The sequence below is a fragment of the Apus apus genome, chromosome Z (assembly GCF_020740795.1).
Source record: "Apus apus isolate bApuApu2 chromosome Z, bApuApu2.pri.cur, whole genome shotgun sequence".
NCBI lineage: Eukaryota > Metazoa > Chordata > Aves > Apodiformes > Apodidae > Apus > Apus apus.
The window spans coordinates 59,187,052-59,206,265 of NC_067312.1; the positions used below are offsets into that span (position 1 = coordinate 59,187,052).

Consider the following 19,214-nt stretch of genomic DNA (forward strand, 5'->3'; position numbering starts at 1 on the left):
GCGATGGCGCCGGGCGAGGCCCCGCAGGCCGGGCCGGGCTCCCCGCAGACGGGCCCGGGGTCCCCGCCGGGCGGTGCCGCGGCCGGGGCGGTGGCCGCCAGGAAGCAGCGCGCGTTGGCCCAGAGGAAGGTGGGTGGGTGGGTGCCGGGCTTGGCGGCGGGAGCAGCCGCCGCGGGCGGCGGGGAGGGCCCGGCCTCTCCCCGGGCCGGCTCGCTGGGAGCGGCCCCGGCCTGCGGCGGCGGTGCCGGTAACGGGCGGCGGTTGTGGTGCCTTTCAGGCCTTCTCCCTCTTCGTCAGAGGCAAGGAGGTGCCGGCCGCAGCCCGCGGCCCCGGCGGCGCGCGGTGGCGGTGCTGCCGCCAGGCCTTCGCGGAGCTCGCCGGCATCCACCGGCATGTGGCCCTGCAGCACGGCCGGGACGTCGGGCGGGAGGAGCAGGCGGCTGCTGAGGAGAGCAGCCCCCCGGGCGGGGCGGGCGGAGCTGCTGACAGCCCGGACATCTCCGTCGCGCTGCCGGACACGAGCCGCGTCAGCGACGGTGACCTGAGAAGGTAAGAAAGCCCTTCAGCAGACTGGGCTGGCCGGGAGCAGGGTGTTGGGCTGCTTATGCTTTGCATGATCTTCTGCCAGGTGTTTCTTTTCAGGAAGTTCCTTCAGTCAAGTGTCATGTTAAGATACAGAAAGAGTGTTTCCTGATATTCCTATAGATCTTCAGATGCTTTGGAGACTTTCCTGAGATACTTCTTTAGATCCACAGGTTTAGGTACCCTCCAGGAATCACTTTGTTTCTTTTAATTCCTTTTAATTCCTTTCACACGTGTACAAACCATGCACATTACTGCTGTGCTGATAAGGAAGCAGGAACGCAGCGTGTTCTCTTTATGGTAAAGGTGAGAACTTGTGAGGATTGAGCTGTCAGAGATTTATCATCCCTCATGGCTGAGCAGGCCTCTACTGGTGTAACTCAACAGCTTAGACTGTAAGGAAGGAAGGACTGAAACAGAAAAGAGCACGGTAGGGTGTGCTCTGTGCAGGTCTCTTTTTCTCTGCTTGTTCAAGTACCTTCACAGAGTCATGGAACTGCCAGAGTTGGAAGGCACCTCTAGAGATCATCCAGTCCAACTCCCCTGACAAAGCAGGATCCCCTGGAGCACATTGCTCAGGGCTGCATCCAGGTGGGTCTTGAATATCTCCAGAGAAGGAGACTCCACAGCCTCCCTGGGCAGCCTGTTCCAGGGCTCTGTCACCCTCACCGTAAAGAAGTTTTTCCTCATATTTAAATGGAACTTCCTGTGTTCCAGCTTGTGCCCATTGCCCCTCATCCCATCACTGGGAGCTACTGAGAAGAGTCTGGCTCCATCCTTCGTGCTCTTTTTGAAGACTGGAGTGATATTGGCCTTCCTCCAGTCCTCAGGCACCTCTCCTGTTCTAAATGACCTTTCAAAGATGATGGAGAGTGGCCCAGCAAGAACATCTGCCAGCTCTCTCAGCACTTGTGGGTGTATCCCATCAGGGCCCATGGGCTTATGGATGTCCAGTTTGGCCAAGTGGTCTCTAACCTGGTCCTCCTCTACTGAGGGAAAGTCTTACTCTCTCCAGACCTTTCCTCCTGCCTCCAGAATCTGGGATTCATGAGGGACACCTTTAGCAGTGAAGACTGAAGCAAAGAAGGCATTCAGTAACTCCACCTCCTCTGTGTCTTCCACCACCAGGGCACCCACCTCATTCATCAGCAGGCCCACATTTTCCCTGGTCTTCCTTTTTCTGTTGATATACTGAAAAAAACTCTTCTTGTTTTCTTGAACTGCAGTGGCCAAGCTGAGTTCTGCTTGAGCCCTGGCCTTTCTAACTTGCCCCCTGCACATCTCCACTACATCTTGGTATTCCTCATAGGTTGCCAACGCCCTTTTCCAAAGGCTGTAAACCTTCGGTTCCTGAGATCCAGCCAATGCTTTCTGTTTAGCCAGGCTGGTCTTCTTCCCTGTCTGCTTGTTGGCCTGGAGATGCCCTTCTCCTGTGCCTTTAAGAGTTCCTCTTTGAAGTGTGACCGGCCTTCCTGGGCTCCTTTGCCCTTCAGGACTGTCTCCCAAGGGACACGCTCAACCACGCTCTGAAACAGGCCAAAGTCTGCCCTTTGGAAGTCCAAGGTGGCAGTTCTGCTGGCTCCCCCCCTTGCTTCTCCAAGAATTGAGAACTCTGTCATTTCATGATCACTCTGCCCAAGGTGACCTCCAACCTTTGCATCTCCCACAAGACCTTCTCTGTTAACAAGCAGCAGGTCTAGCAGGGCACTTTCCCTAGCTGGCTCCCTCACCAGCAGTGTCAGGAAATTGTCTTCCACACACTCCAGGAACCTTCAGGACTGTTCCCTCTCTGGTGGGTTGTATTTCCAGCAGACATCTGGGGAGTTGAAGTCCTCCATGAGAACAAGGGCTGGTGATCACGAGGCCTCTGCCAGCTGCTTATAGAATATTTCACCAGCCTCTACACCCTGGCTGGGGGGTCTATAACAAACTCCCACCATGATGTCTGCCTTATTGGCCTTCCCCTTGATTCTAAGCCATGAACACTCAACAGTGTCATTCACAACATTAAGTTCTAGGCATTCAAATCTGTCCCTAACATAAAGGGCCACCCCACCACCTCTTCTTCCTTGCCTCTCCCTTCTGAAAAGGTAGCCATCAATTGCAGCACTCCAGTTGTGTGAGTCTTCCCACCACCTTTCTGTGATGGCAACTATGTGATAGTTTTCCTGCTGTACAGTGGCCTCCAGCTCCTCCTTAAGAGCTAGTTAGTTATTAATTAGTATGTTCATGAAAATGTTTCTGATTGTGAGAGAGTTTGGTTTGTGCTGCTCAGAATGCAGGCACCTGCAAACTGACTGAGAATTTTGTCTTGTTGAATTTAAGTGGCTCAGGCACTTGAATATTCAGTGTGCAAGCTGGTCAAAGTAGGAGTTTAACGGGACACTTGTGTGCACAGAAAACAGCAGTTCTTGTGTCCTATGTGTTGAGAGAAACTTGAGCAGAGCACACGTAAGCCACTATGTGTAGCACAGATGATTTCGTTTTGTAATCAGTCCTGAGAACCAGCAATGCAGAAGCTTTTTTTCATTCATACTACTTTTCTTCTAAATAAATGAAACCCAGCAGTGCTAATCCCTCCAAACTTGGTTGCTCTTTTCTCCCTACATCTGCCAGAAAAAAATTACCTGCTTTGTGAGTTGTTACTGCTGAGAGTATATTTTGTGCTTTAAACCCTAACATCCTTTTCCTGTCTGTTCATCTTTGCCATGCTATGGTCAGCGAGGTGGGAGAAGTACTTCTGTATTACTGTTACTGTGAGGTGAAGGATCCAGAGAAACTCTGTGCTTGGCAAAAGGCTCTGTGCCAGCATCTGCATCTCACTGGCAAGGTAAGGTGTTAAGTGATGGTTGTATTCTTAACAAAAAAACTTGATTTGCTTAGCGCAGGATGATGGGACACGTGGAGAACCAGGTGTTTTGCATCAGAAGGTGCTAGTCTATTATCACAGAATATTAGGGGTTGGAAGGTACCTCCAAAGATCATCGAGTCCAACCCCACTGCTGGAGCAGGACCAAAAAAAATCCAAAAAACAACGAGGGCAGATCACTCAGAAAGGCATCCAGACAGGACTTGAAAGTCACCAGAGAAGGAGACTCTACAACCTCTCTGGGGAGCCTGTTATGATCCCTTTAAGGCAGATGCTCAGATTCTGTAAAGAGTCATTTATAATGCTATTTAAGGGCTAACACTACAAAGAAAAAGAAAGTAATACAGATAATCTTATATCCCTTTCAATTCTGGGAGCCCCAAGTTGTGCAGCATTGATCACACCTCTGATCCACGCACAGCAAGCTGTGCAGATCTTGCCCTTGCAAGGGCTACTCCATCTCCTTCATTCAAACTGGTGCAGATTGGTGGGTTTTTTTGTAGGAAAATAGGTCTTTTTGTTGCTCCTACTGTCAAACAGAAAGGGTATTCACATGCATGGGTCTGGACTTTCTCCAGTTAACTGTAATGTGTGCAGTGGTCTTCTGTCAGAATGATTACATCAAGCTGTAATCCATTCCAGTGCGGAAGGAGGTGAGAGCAACTGACACCTTAGATCACCCCACAGGACAGCAGTGCTTATTCCTGCATAGAGCCTTTGTTCCTTTCATTCCTGGCAGACTAGACCAAGGAGCTGACTGAGCTCATCCAGCTGGCCTCTCTGTGGGAAACACTGAATTTCAGCCTCATGAAGCTGATGTTCCTAGGCTGTCTGTGGAGAGAAGAATATTTCAAGAGGGCAGCTCAGAGCAGGAAGCTACTTTTCTCTTTGACAGAAGCACAGAATCATCATGGTTGGAAAAGACCTCTAAGATCACTGAGTGCAACCGTTTGCCAAGAAAAAACCCCACCATTCCCACTAGAGCATGTCCTGTAGTGCCACGTTTGCATGTTTTTTGAATATCTTCAGGGATGGTGACACAGCCACCTCCCTGGGCAGCCCATTCCAGTGCCTGACCACTTTTCAGTAAAGAAATTCTTCCTGATACCTCATCTAAACTTCCCCTGGTGCAGCATCAGGCCATTTCCTCTAGTCCTATTGTTACTTACTTGAGAGAAGAGGCCAATACCCACTTTACTACAGCCTCCTCTTCCTAGGTGGCTTCTTTTTCTCTGCCAGTGGTAGGTACCTTCCCTGTTCTACACAAGCACAGGTCTGGAGTGAAATGTCCTGACACATTCACTTCTTTTGTTGCTCAGCTTTCTTGTCCTGTGGTTGGTATTTTTCTCATTTATTTTTTCATCTCCAAAACAGGTACAGCATATCACTTTCTCAAGCAGTTGGTTTTTTTCTTGCCTGTTATATTTAGTCTTAGGTTTTTTTGCCTGCCACTGTAGAGTTTTTGTTCATTCAACAGTGCTGGAGATAAAATTACTCACACTGAAATGTAGTATTGCAATTTTGTTTATATTCACATCTTCCTTTTAGCTGTGTGAGTTGTTGGGCACAACACCATTCTTCCTGAGGCAGAATTCCAGTGGAAATTTTAATAGTGACTGCAGGATTCATTGCTCTGTTTATTGCACAAACCTTTCTGACTGTCTTGATGTCATTCTTTTGAAATGGCTTAAAAGTGATTGCTGGCATTTTATTCCTGTTTTATTTACTGTCTTCTTTATGTTCAACTTCAGTATAGCCATCTTTTTCCTTCCTTAGTAGTCTCTTTTGTGAGCATAATTCTCTGACCATAAAAAATATACCTGCCTTTCGTCACCCTGTCATACTTTGCTGATTTCACCATGATCTGTATTTGCCTTTAGTGAGCCTTACTCCCAGTTTCCCCTCTTGCCTTCTAGGTACGAGTTGCTTCAGAAGGGATTAATGGGACAGTTGGTGGAAGCAAAGTAGCTACCAATCTCTACGTGGAAGCTATGCTTTCTCAGCCTCTGTTCAAAGACATTTTGTGTCGAGAGGATTTCAAGGTATGAAAAAATGTCTGTGTAGACTTTGTTGATGCAGGACATTTAATTTTTGAGAAACACACAGCTTCTTGCTAGTATTACTTCTGCTGTAGCAGTTCTGCTCTCACAGCACTGATCTAAGCCAAGGGTTCCTAACCTTACCTTGATATGAGATCACTGCCTAGAAGCCTACTGGTTTAGACTCATGCAGACTTTGGCATCCATATGGGTGCATTGTCCTCAAGATACACAGGCAGAAACAAGGAGTTTCTCCCTCCTGACTGGAGGGAGAGTGAAATGCTCAATTCTGCTTGAGCATGTGTGCCGATTGCTCTCTTCAGATGGTAATGGCAGCTGAAGCTGGCACTGCATGGCATTCTGGTGGGCTTTTGCTGCCTCAGCACTGTAGGTACTGGTTTCTTTGTGAGGAAGAAAAACTGCTTTTATAGCATTTGTCTTTTCTATGCAGCTTTATTTGCAGGAGGTACTATTTTTTTCCCCATAAATAACTAGATCAAAGGAGTTAGTGAAACTTAGGAAACTCAGATCCCATGTAGAGATGCAGTGCTGATTCAGTCTTAGCTTTTTAACTGTCTGTTATGCTGGACTGAATTTCAAGAGTAAATGTGACCTGTTAGTTATACCCAGGTGTAGATGCAAAACCAGAAAAAGGATGGAATTTTACCTTGGTCTTGGCAAAACCTCCAATCCTGCATGATCTCTAAGGACATCAAGATTCATGCATTAGTACGTGATGGTATTTTGTGTGTCACAGTTCTCTGCATGCTGCGTACCCAAGTGGGAGTTTCAGGTCCCTGTGCCAAGACATGGACATAGAGGAGTGAAGATAGTGCTTGGAGCTGTGTGAATGCTGCATGGCCACTGTAGTTGCTGCAGACTGGTTTCTGTGATGGCTGGGACAGTGTTGCACAGCACTGCACTTCTGATTGATATGCTTGATACTACGTAAATCATATTTGCAGCTCTGAGCACCACATCTACCTGGCTTTTAAATCCTACCAGGAATGGTGACTCCACCACTGTCCTGAGCAGCCTGTGCCAGGGTCTAACAACCCTTCTAGGAAGAAATTGTTCCCAATATCCAAAATAAACCTCCCCTGGCACAACTTGAGGTCATTTCCTATTGTCCTATCTGTTATTCCTTGGGAGAAGTGACCGAATCCCCCCTTGCTCCAGCATCCTCTCAGGAAGTTGTAGAGAGCGAGAAGGTCTCCCCTCAGCCCCCTTTTCTCCAGGGGGAACACCCGCAGTTCCCTCAGCCAGTCCTCATAAGACTTGTGCTTCAGACCCTTCCCCAGCTCCATTGCTCTTATCTGGACATGCTCCAGCCCCTTGAATGTCCTCCTTTTAGAGAGCGGCCCAAAACCAAATAGATTATCTCTCAGAGCATCTCTCAGTTTGAGGGCTGAGTTAGGGTCCTGCCCTGTGGGCACCATCCCTGCTCAACCCTGCAGGAATTCTCTCTTCCCATCAGCTGCTGTGGAGCTGCCTACCAGAAAGAGGTTGCCAAGGCTTCCAAAGGGAAAATTCTGTGCATGAGTTAGGGGAATGGGTGGTGTCAGACTCCTCTACTAACAAATCTTAATCCTGGCTGACCTCCCATATTTCTCTTTCATCCCCATGAACCACTGTAGTTCCCATCACACACATCACAAGGGGAGGCCTTGCTGTGCTTGTGTCAGGTTTCAGAGGGGCTGGAGACAATTGCGTGGCCCAAGTGTGTCACCATGATCTGTTACCATAGGAGTAACAGTAACATTCCTCTGTCAGGGTCAGCATCCTTAGTCAGTTGGGGCCTTGACTTTCTCATGACAGGTGCTGGCCATTGTTTCTGACCAAGATCTATTCTCCTTCCCACTCCTTGACAACTCTGCACCTCATTCCAAATGGTGCCTGTCTCACCTGCAGAGTAGTCACTGGGTCTAAGAGCCCTGTCTGACAGCTCACAGAAGGGCTCCACTGCCTAAACTTCAGGATTTAGATTGTGGATCTCTGGCAGGAGAGACATTTCTTTCCCTCAGCTACTGAGACATTTCCATAATCTAGCAAGTTGTAGAAATGAAAGAGAGTGGGTGATTTTAATCTTGACACCTGGCAAATATTGGTTGATTGTTTTTGTGTTTAATTTCCTAGAACAGCACAGGAGGAGCTCACTGTTTCCCAGACCTTCGAGTTGGAGTATTCAAAGAAATTGTACCTATGGGCATTGATCCAAAGATAGTATCTTATAAAGAAACTGGTAAGTTGATTTGAGGACAAATAAAGCCTCTCACCCAAGTGAGAGGTGAGTGAAGAATAAAGTTCCTGCATCAAGAACATTTCCCACTGCAGAGTGGCCAGGACACAGAAGAAGTAGATACATAAATTCATTTCTTACTGGTACCAAAAATCACTGGTGCAGGGAATTTCCTGGTGCAACGAGTTTCCTGGCTCAGGTTTTGGTTTGCAGAGTGTTTAGCTGCCTCAAAACCACTTTAGTATTAACTTTCTTTTGTGGAAGCTCAAATGACATCAAGCAGTTACCTTGTTTTGGGGTAGGAACATACCTTGAGCTTTAGTCAGGGACTAAGTCATTGGACACCTGCTAAAGGCAGATGTATGGTGGTTAGGAAAGACATATCAATACATTAATGTCTTCGTATTTGTTCTAAGTGTTCTGTAGGTGCTTAAGACTGCTCAGAAATTATACCATATAAAGAACTCCAGTGTTCTGTGGTTATCTTGCAGTTAAGAACCAAGCTGTATGGGAAGAGCTTTCCATGGAGTCCTCTTGTGCGTCCAGTGGATTCTGGTGCTGTGGATGCCAAGAGGTTGTTGTTTGTTGGGTTTTTTTTGTTTTGTTTTAAGAAAATGCCAGAATCCTGCTGCAGCTTACAGTTGAGTATATATATATTCCTATGTTAGGGACTGCTGACTTGGCTTTTCTTGTGTTGAAGTTAACAGCTACACTCCTGCCTTTTACACTAAAGCAGAGCCAAGTTCTGTATCAGTTTCATGCCACTCCCCTAACACAGGCTGTGCTTGTTTTCTGCTACCTGTAGCTGGTTAGTATGGATTATGCCTGGTAAGATGTTCATGTCTTTGCATCTGCTATGAGGACACTTAAGTAGCTGGTAAGCAGGAGCACAGAAAATAGCAATTAATAGCAGTTTTGGGCTTTTTTTTCCACCAAGAGGTTTTGTTGGTGGTAAATTTCTACAGCATCTTTCTGTTGTTTTGGCAGAAGTTTATTTTTTTGGCAGTTTGTGTGATGTATGTTTGGATTTATTTCCTTTTTTTTCCCTTTTTCCTCCAATTTTACAGCATTTTCTGGAGGTGATTTCCATTACTCTGGCAGGTTGCTTGTAGGGTTACTTTTTAATAAGGGATTTGCGGGGGGAGGTTTTTTGTTTCTCAGTAGGTTGGGAGTCCTAAGTTCTGAGCAACCTGAAAACTGAGACACTTTATGTAATTGGAAGTTGTACTGAAAGTAATACATGCTTATAGAAATTTTCCATTTTTATCAACAGAGAGAGTGTTATTGAAAAAAAAGGCATTTTTGTAACCTTCTGCACCTGCAAATGTAATGAGAGATGAGCAGAGAGAAAGGAAACATTTTTCAGTCTCTGTTTTACAATTGTAAGAGATGCCAGGGGCACTTAGCAAACATCACTGAGGCAGGTGCCTGTCTGCTGCTCCTTCTGTCACATGGAACAGTGTTGTGTTTTCATTTGCCAGTAGGAATCCCTACACGGATAAACTTGCCTGGTTGAAATGGGTTGGAAAGTCTGTGAACCATCACATAAAATTTTCATTTGGAAATCTGAGGGTAATCTGGATCAGCAAGATCATATGTAACAGTGTTTTGTAGTGCTGCTTCTCACTTCTTTATCTTATTTTTTTTTTCTTTCTTTCTTGTTTTCTTTTTTGGTTAAAGGAATCCATTTATCCCCTCAGGAATTTCATAGAGAAGTAGAACAGTATTTGTCTCAGGCCAGTGAAGGACAAAGTGATACCATCTTGCTGGACTGTAGGAACTTCTATGAAAGTAAAATAGTAAGTATTGTTTGCCTGCTTCTTGCAGTGTGTTACAGGTGTTGGGGGGAAGCATTTCACATTGTGAGGATGTAACCTTACTGGAAGAAGATATTCCATATTCCAGACTGACTGTAATACACAAAGAGTTCAGTTAAATGAATATTAGATACAGGCAGCAGAGGAGTTGCTCAGTGACTCAGCATGGAACTGGTTCGGCTAAATGTTTGTACAATTTGGGGCAGGAAGAAGACAAAGTGGTTCACACAACATTAGCAGTGAATACCATATAGTTTTAAGTAGAAGTAGCTTAATTTGTGAGCATGTTTTCCAGCGTTTTGCCATGTCCCATGTGTCAAAAAGACTGGGCCATCCTGCTGTCATACCCATCAGCCTTTCTGCACTGTTGTGGCCTGTCCTTTCTCTGACAGTTCTGTACTGTTTAGCTCCGTCTGTTTGAATGAGGAGACACACTGTGTCCAGAATCCTCTTACAGATTTTAGCAGGTATTTTGATGCATAAATGCAGCTGAGGAACTGCCTAAAGCAGCTGCAGTGGGCTGGGTGTGCTGGCCCAAAAGCTCTGTTACTCCCTCTAGTTCTAGACACAGATGTTATAATGTATGACTGCTTTCAAACAGTTGCATGGCCATCTGTTGTTATTGCAGGGACATTTCCAAGGCTGTCTGGCTCCAGATATCAGGAAGTTCAGCTATTTTCCCAGCTATGTAGATGAAAACCTGGAGCTTTTTAAAGACAAGCGTGTCCTGATGTACTGCACAGGAGGGATTCGTTGTGAAAGAGGCTCTGCCTACCTACGGAGCAAGGTGAGATGCCATTCTGAGGGCAGAAGTGCATGGGAGGTGAAACTGCTTTAAGAGCAGCTGTCTTTTCTTATGCTGGTAAGTTCTTACTGAGCCCAAACTGCTCAGTGAGCAGGAAGGCAGATAAGTGTCTGACGCATGCTTGCTTCATCCTGTCTGTCAACAACGTGGGTAGTTTGATGCAGCTCAGGATGATCTGTGTGGACTAGTGTCACAGCAGTGATTACTCCTTGAAAATAATAACCCATCTGCTGAGAAGAGGTGTTTGTAAGTCACCCCTGCCCATTTTAGCAGTGTTTTAGGAGGACTTGAGAGCCTTCTGCAGTGCTCACACGAACTCTGTCTAGGTTAAGCTCTGTGGTCATTACTTCACACCTGGAGTATCCTAGAGTAGTGAAAATCAGATACGTAGTGCTTTTCCAGTGATGTGGAATTAAATCTAGCACACTGCATTGTTCTTATTCTGCTTTCCATCACTCTCTTCCCCTGGATCCTTCCCTCAAGGGGACAGCACACAAGTATGTTCTTCAGAGATGTAAACCTTGATTTTTTTTTTTTCTCTGCTGCACCAATGTGAACCCTGAGAAATTCTGCCCCTGCTAACAGCTCACTACATAAAAACAGTTATTCTGCAGCAGGTCTCAGAAGTTCAAAGGCATTTGATGTGTGATGCAGCAAACCCTTCTCAGCCAAGGAGGTTACCAGCCTTTTTTTGGCTGTGACATTAAATGCACACTTGGCCTCATGTCAACAAGCCAGCATTGTGGAGCTGCCCAGTAACCCCTGGTGGCACTGCCTAGAGTTGTGGGTGCACATGATGCCATCTCATGGCCCCTGAGAAGCTGCTGATTTTTGTTGATCCCTGGTGTTCACAGTATTTTCTTTGGGAATTCTGGTATACCACCACTGCTGCTGTCTCCTTCAGCTTTTCTGCTAATATGCTTTAAACAGGCAGTGTGCAGAGAGGTTTACCAGCTAAAAGGTGGAATTCACAAGTACCTGGAAGAGTTTCCAGATGGATTCTACAGGGGGAAGCTGTTTGTATTTGATGATCGTTACGCCATTTGTTCCAATGAAGATATCATCTCAGGTAGGATTAGAGAATGTAAGTGCAGACACTGGGAAGTTGTTGCAATAATTATCAGGGGTGTGCAGCATAGGGGCAGCCAAACTGGTCTTGGCAGTTCTTCCTCATACTCACTTAGAACTTTTGGTGCCCTCACTTTTCATGATGATTGTCCACTTTTTGACTTCTAACACTTAAGACAGAAATGAGAAATGGAGGTCACTAAACGGAGTTCCCTAAATCTGGAGTAGTAAAAGGAAGCATCCCCTGTAGAACAGCTGCTGTTTTGAGCCATCTGCAGCTATGGAGATGTATGTCAAGTACTACTGCTGTTGTTACCTGCTTCTAGCCTACAGTGCTGATCAGACTGTGTTTGGCCAAGGGACCAAAGCATTCAATAGTTCTCCTGCTGTCAGCTGTTCTCTGCTCCAGTAATCTCACAGAACATCAGCATAGACTGCCAGGCATTAGGAAAATGGTTGCACAAAGCTCTACAGCACTTGGTTATTTTCGTGCTTTAGAAGTTTCTGTAGCCTGTAGAATTTCAGTGACCTCTAGTTTGAAGTTACTAAGAACATCCTGGTCTTCTGGCTTGGGTCACTCATCACATAATGCAAATGAATTACCTGTTTTCTTCCTCTCATTTGAAAGGTACAAATAGATGGAATTTGCCTCTAGGCTTTTTTTAGGAAGCAGTGCTATTTTTTCTCTGAGTGGGTAACTTTTTGAGCATAACCTCCCATTCCTCCTCTGCAATTACAGTATACATTTTGAAGGTGCCTGGCTTGGTGTAGAAACAGAACACACTCTGGATACATCACAGCCGTCCCTACAGAAGTGTTGAAGGGAAGTGCTGGGGTAGGCACCTTCTTGATAGTACAGCTAAACTGCGCTGTAGCTATTGGTTAATACCTGCCTGATGTTGTGGAAGGACTCTACAAGGACTGCAAATGACACCCCATCTGCACAAGCTATTGCCTTTAGGTGGAGGGAAGTCCCATGGCACCTTTGTCCCCCGCAGGCAGCGTTCCTGCGTATTGGCTTAATTATCACGAGCAAATCTTTCTTCTTCTGTTGACAGCAAGAATCTTTAAATCTGTCTACATAACTAGAGGAAGCACTTGTGAGCATGTTTTCCTGAGAGACAGCTGTCCTAAGTTTTTTACATCAAAATCACAAGTTTGAGAATTAACGAGTTTCTAGAAGATCTAGCTAAAGCAGGAATTAAAAACCTGGAAGCAAATAGATAGCCATGAGAGATTGCAGCCCCCTGGTGCGGCAAAAAACCCTCTGCAAGAGGAACAGATGGGGCAATGTGGTTAACTTTTTCTTTTCCTCCTCCCTGCAGCATGCAGATACTGTGGGGCACTGTGGGACCAGTATAAACTTTGTTCCAGCCAGCACTGCCGGCAGCTTGTCCTGACATGTCCAAGTTGTCACAACAAAGGTCTTACAGCCTGCTGTCCTGTTTGTCAAGAGAAGGACCTCAAGGTGACTTCAGGGGCTTCAGGACAGACACTTAAGGAGGAATGTGAATGTACAAGGAGACGGCCAAGGGTACCTATTGAACATGTCTCACAAAGGAGGCTGGACACAGGGAAAAATTAAGCTGTTCCATTAATTTATCTGACACGTGCTAATGCAAAGGGCTTCTATAACCAGATCCCTATCTGTTGCTCAGTTAGGTTTGGAAATAATGAAAATGGGTTAGCTTGGAAAGTCTTGTTCAGTATGCTGCCTTTAAGCCTAGAGTATGCCCTGAAAACCATCCATTACTTGACTGCAAATTACCAGAGTGCCCAAACCATCACCAGCACTACAAGGTTCCTCTCCCTGGGTACAGTCTTGTAGCGTGGCCTTTGCCATGGGGATTTTGGAGCAGAAAATGTGCAAAGGGACACAGCTGCTCACAATTCAAAGCAAACTGAAGGGACATAACTATTGCATTATTCTCCTCCTGCATGGAGATCTCCGACCTCTCCACTGATCGTTTGCTTCAATAGGTAGTGCTAGGGTGTGAAAACAGCAGATGCATCAGTAGACTGGAGGATATTTTCAATGTATGTGCCATCTGCCTACATCTCTTGCTTTATACCAGTGAGAAGCAAGGGGTACTTACCTGAAGTCACTGACTTAACTCCTGTGTAAAACTGGCTGTAAAGCAGTGCTAGGATCCCTCTTGCACCTGGAGCAAAGGCCCACAGATAGATACTGTCTGCCCACACTGTTGTGTGTCACCTATGGGACGAACAGCAAAAGTAATCTTCATTCCAGTGCTATGTCTCCCCAGGAGCTGTTGTTTCCCTCAACTTGTCTGTATGTAAAAAATCCAGGGCTCAGCTCTGTTTGCACTCAAAAAACTTAACAGCTTGAAGCATGTCAGAACTGAGACACACAGAGAGGAGCACAGAGACGATCAAAAAAAGCAGCATTACAGCACTGGAAGTGATGCTCACCTGTGCATGAATGTCAGCAACAACTAAAAGGACACTGCAAGATCCACGTGAAATAATTCAACATTTGGGGAGCATTTGTGCTTTGTAAACAGGGGTTGAGTTTTTCAAAAGCTGTGAGATGTTTATGCAATTTCTGGCTCTTATTAGTGGAGAAATTGTCTTTTAAGGGATTTGCAGCATATGAGCTCAAAATAATTCTCCGCCAGCTGCTTTGTGTGCTTGATGCTGTAGAATGTACAGAAGGGTTTTACTGATAGTGTAGATGTGTCTTGACTCAAAAATGTCCTTGCAATTTACTATCATTCTTGGTACTAAATAGCAGTTAGTCATCAGGAAATCAAAATCACTTACTGGTCTGGTGGCATTTTTTGCTGGCAACTGTTTTTAAAAGCAAGGTAACAGTTTACTCAGGTTTCTGCAGTTGCTTAATTACAGTTAGGGCAATGTTATTTTGTAGAGATTGCAGCTTTCTTCCACAGTGCTATGAATTCATTGTTGGCTTGATTAGCAACTTAAGGACATGGGCATTGGTTCCATTGAAGCCATGGCAAGCATTTCTTCTTGCTTCCAGTAATGCTACCATGAAATCAGCCACTCAGGAATTGTCTTTATGACTGTTCCTTACATGAAGCAAAACCTTGAAACTTATTAATATCTCCTTTGGGAATCTTTCTAGGATAGCATTTAATAGTAAATTCTTCTCCATACTGGAGAAGAAATTGGAAAATTCCCATCAGTTGAAGTCTAAGCCATACTCATGGTCCCCTGGCATCTTGCCTCCCAAGCTTTGCTGGCCAGTTAACCTCTGTGCTTTTGAGGACTGGAGTATTTGTGGAAAATCATGCAAGCTCTACTTGCAGGCCTGGTCTAGAGCACTGATGGGAGTGTCCCAATTTGCATGTTAAACTCTTTATTTTCATAATCTGTTAAGCTAAACCCCACAATTTTATAACTCAGTCTGTCAGCAAGTCTGGAACACGCGCATCTACTTGATGGCTGTTTCTGTATCTCTTTAACAGTACAGAATGGCAACAACTATATATTATGTAGTACACTTCTGGAACTCCTATGCTGATGATAAATAAGCTCTAGTGCTTCCATTGAAATACTGCACAAATACACCTCAGCTCTTGTGTTGGAGGTGCTTAATGCTGCAGAGGTAAATGCTGAAACCTAGCTAGCTGTCTGCCATGTGGTAGATCTAGCTACAACGTACAGTTCTGAGCACTCCTGGCAGCTGGAGATTCTACCTCAAAGGCAGAGAGGAACCATGGGGCCTCTTCTGGTCCTTGCTGCACTAAGGCAAGGGAGGAGAATGATTTGAGATGTAAAGATGGAGGCCCATAAAGCCAGGTTTCCTCTGCTACAAGGAGGGGAGAGGTGACTAAGATCATCCTTATCCTCCCTCTTGCAAGTTAGTCCATGAGCAGCTTCTGCATCCTGGCTTCTGGATTAGTTTTGTCAGATGAATACAAATAAAGACTTAACATGTGAAATGCTTGATGGTGGGATCCAGGCACCTCAGTGGTAATAATGCCTGAGAGAAGGCACATTAGCTCCAGGGATGTTGACAGGTAAGCAGGACTGGCTGCATCTGCAAGATGCTACGGCCAGCAGCTTTGGGTTTCTTCCCCTTTTCCTGGAGAGCTACTGGGACAAACGGTGATCTGTTTTTCTCCTAAATATCACCATTTTGTAGCTCACATCACTGTGCAGCTTGATGCCATTCACTACAAAGCCTGAAGCCTCTAAGCACTGCCTGTCTCTGCTGCACAGATCTCAGCTCTCACACACATCTTTCAGCTAAGCAGTTCTGTAAGGATCAACTGAGGAACCTGGAGTGGTCCTGCTAGCTTCATCTATGTTTAGGCTGCATAGTAAATTTGCATGCTGCTCCAGTGAAATACAGGGCAACGTTCTTGCTGGTTTTGATTTTGTTCCGTTTGTTGTTTTTTTTCTTTATAAGGGCTATTTTTTTTTCATTCAGGCAAAAATGCTATTGCAGTATCCATGGTAGTGCTCCGTGCTCTGCAGATGCATCTCCTTGCATGTCTGGGTCTCTTAGCACAGTCAGGATTTCACAGGATAAGATGAATTTATATTCTTCTGAAGCCAGAGGAAGAGCTGAGCCCATACCATGAAAATCTGTGTGGATGGCTCAGCTGAAACACAATTTGATGATTCAGTTGATGGTTTTGAAGTATTTGTGGTGCATATATAAGGAAGAGGCTGTCTGCCAGGTGTTGGTTTGTTTTTTTAGTAAGTTTTCAAGTATTTTTCTTATATATTCTGACATGGAACTTGCAGGGTGGAGGGAAGAAGCTATAGTGAAGCACTTTATTTGACAACACTGGCACATTTATTAAGATTTTAAGAGCAACAGATGTCTCCCATATTGCTGAAAGTACTGGTTTTCTCTGCTCCAGTGGTCAGAGCTAAATCATGTGTGGTGTTTGCACACAAGCTCTGAAGCAATCTGAGGGACTTTTGTTGGAATACGTGTAAAAGGCTTGCAAAACTTCACTCTTAACAGGTGTGCAGAGACAGATTTCTAAGTGGGAACATTTTCCAGGATGCATTGTCATCAGACCAAGAATAAGGCTTCAGTACAGCAACACTTCTGCCAGGAGACTTCCTAGCAAGCAGGATCCCACTCATGTTAATAGTGGGAGTTTTGGATGGGCTAGTGCTGCGTCCAATGCACTGCACGCCTGGGAGCTACCCAGGCCTGTGGAGAATGCTTCCCAGACTAGATGATGGTGCCAGACTGACAGAAGCTGTCAGGCTGTTTGCAGTGTAAATTCGGAGTTGGGATATTTCACTTAGCAGCTTTTCTAGGGCACATCTATTGTTGCATTTATGCAGGCATTACGGAAGGCAGTAAAATAAATAATCCCCAGCAGAACAAAATTTAATTAATGGACATTGCCATCTAGAGAAAACAGCAAAGAAAGAACTTGATTTGTTTCCAGTGAATATCTGGACACAGACCTTTAACATTAGGTCACTGAAGGAAGTGGAGATTTTTGAAGAGAGGGTTCTGGTTTGCTGATTAGCTTGGCCATCTCTGTTGGGCTAGGATTTGTATTGCATCTATAAAGGTGGCAGTTTTCTTCAGACGTGTAGGATGGAAGGATATTAATACATCAATTTTGAGACTCTGTTGGTGGCCTTAAGTTCCATTTAATCAGGGGGTAGATAGAATTTTTTCTAAGAAACACAGAGATGCATTGGAAACAGCATCTCCAGCTGATTGACAGATGGCGGTAAAAAATTGTAAATCACACTTCTTGAAGTTAGCCATGTTTCCATGTAGTACAAGTGCTTGTTAAACTAGTTGCTCCTCTCTAGTTACTTGAGATCAATTTGGAAAAAAAAAATAAAATATTTTTTTAATACTTCTGTAATTTGTGTGGAACAGTTCTATCTTTCACTCATGCATACCGCATCCTAACTGTATGAAACATTGTGCAGGTACTTCATAGAAAAATTAGGTCCCAGGTTAATTAAGATTCACCTTTACACTGGGATGTACTCTAAACTGAGATTGCATAAAAATTGCAGGTTTTTACTGGCTTGAACAGTTTCCAGCTCTACAGAAAACATCAACAGTCCTACTGGCGAAAATCTTCAACTACAGCCACTAGTTAATTTAAACTGTTAGTGCATAAAACAGAACCAGGCACCACAAATACTCTGTCAAGGCACTTAGTTGCCTTTAGATTTCTACAGTGTAGCACAGACCACAGGGAATGACCTCCATAGCCAGGAACTACACTCCAGTTCTGCACTTGGGAAAAATAGGCCCGTTCAACTCTTCTAGTCTTCTCCTCTTCCTCACTGAAAAAGAAGAGGGAGAGGAGTCAGTCATGGCACTGGGAAGATGTGGATGGCAGGCTTGGCTTGCCTGCTCTGGAAAGGAGCCTAGAAGGATACTTTCTGCTTGGAAAGAAACAGGGTAGCATCAGGTTCTGAATTCCCACTTCAAGCAGTAGGCACAGCCTTACAGTTTAAGAAAGGTAAGATGAGGTTCCCGTCCCTATGAATATTTAGGGCCAGAAGCCACTTTCAGCCTCACTTCCCTTATTCTGTAGTTGTGTTTCACACGGTTTGTCTTTGCAATCTGACTTTGGCCAAAAGGTCATCTGATGCTGACAGATGTAAAGACAGCAGGAGACAGATGCCACAGTTGTTCATTTGCTAGTTCTTCTCAATTGCCCTTTCAAGTTTTAAAAAAATAATAAAATTTTAAAAATTCCATCTGATTTCTTATCCTAAGCTTTTAGCCTCCAGCCCCTCTGATCAAGGTTAACATGGTCAAACCAGTCTGACTACTCTTAAAGTTGATGTACAGCCTTGACAGCTACACTCATGCCTTTTCGAGAAATGTGTGTGAGAAAAATAAAGGGAAAAAAAAAAAAGTTATAAAGAGGATGCAGAAGTTAGGTCATAAGAAGCAATGTAAAAGCCTTCATACTTGGTTCATACAGAGCATTTTAGAGAACAGAAGCTATAGGACCAAAACCAAGGGCTGGTAGCATCAGGTGATGATAGCAAGAGCACTGGAGTGGGGAACAGGCAGAGAGCTGTTGCTGACAGGGAGAAAAACTAAGTTTTTTCTATACTTATACATTGTCCAGGTGTAGAGCTGAGGTGCTCTTGCCAGAGGCCATCACACTGATGAAAACGAGCTGCAAACAAGAACCAAATAAGACAAAAATGCAAATCTTAATGGGGAAAAAAAGGCAAAATGCACTTCCAGCTGATTACCTGGAATGTCAGGTGCTGCACTGTCATTAATAACCTTGCCATGACCCAAAGGACAGAAAATAGCAAGCCTTTCCTGGTGCAGCCCTCTAGTGACTGGGAATGCAGTCACAAGCAGAATAAATACGCAGTGAAACACAATACTGAGTATTCTGTGTGACCACTGAAGAGCTGGCACAGAACCTCTGTACTGGCTGAAGCAAGGTTGATTTTTAAAAAAATATTTTTAAAAAACACATATTTACCATCTGCCTAAATATGGCAGCCACTTAAAGCTGTTTTTCAGTGGCTTTTAAACATGAAGTTGATTCATGAAGGGTCAGAAGACCCTGTCTATGGTGAGCCATATGCAGATTGAAATCTGTGGCTCCAGTTCTCCACAAGTTCTTCACGGCTGGCATTTATACATTGAGGATTTTATCAGACTGCCTGTTAGCCCTTGCTTTCTAGATGTGTCTGGCAGAACCCAGCAGTGCTAATAATGGTGGTAGGTGTTCCTGGGAGCCTCCAGCCCAACCTCCTGCTCTGCCCAGCACTGAGGTAAGGCAGCTGCTGCCTCTTGTAAACCCCCACCCTCCTGGGGAAGGAGTACTTC

General features: G+C 44.9%; 2 protein-coding genes across 3 annotated transcripts in view; one reads left to right on the plus strand and one right to left on the minus strand.

Moving 5' to 3' along the window:
• Nucleotides 1-17,259, plus strand: TSTD2 (thiosulfate sulfurtransferase like domain containing 2). The gene is made up of 9 exons (XM_051642584.1): nucleotides 1-129; nucleotides 278-549; nucleotides 3,304-3,412; nucleotides 5,368-5,493; nucleotides 7,627-7,732; nucleotides 9,410-9,528; nucleotides 10,175-10,333; nucleotides 11,282-11,420; nucleotides 12,745-17,259. Exons 1-9 carry the CDS (start codon nucleotides 4-6, stop codon nucleotides 13,002-13,004), a joined length of 1,416 nt encoding a protein of 471 aa, XP_051498544.1. The 5' UTR covers nucleotides 1-3; the 3' UTR covers nucleotides 13,005-17,259.
• Nucleotides 17,016-19,214, minus strand: part of TMOD1 (tropomodulin 1) — a 26,915-nt gene continuing 24,716 nt past the window's right edge. For both annotated transcript variants that reach the window (XM_051642585.1, XM_051642587.1), the window contains exon 10: nucleotides 17,016-17,692. In XM_051642585.1, the coding sequence (XP_051498545.1) occupies nucleotides 17,625-17,692 (68 nt within the window). In that variant the 3' untranslated portion in view covers nucleotides 17,016-17,624. The remainder of the gene's footprint in view (nucleotides 17,693-19,214) is intronic.

Bases quoted from the DNA above. Each gene is read 5' to 3' on its own strand.
- TSTD2 (XM_051642584.1), top strand. From the start codon at position 4: ATGGCGCCGGGCGAGGCCCCGCAGGCCGGGCCGGGCTCCCCGCAGACG. The intron at 130-277 runs GTGGGTGGGTGG...GGTGCCTTTCAG, and splicing joins GCGCGTTGGCCCAGAGGAAG to GCCTTCTCCCTCTTCGTCAG. The intron at 3,413-5,367 runs GTAAGGTGTTAA...CTTGCCTTCTAG, and splicing joins ATCTGCATCTCACTGGCAAG to GTACGAGTTGCTTCAGAAGG.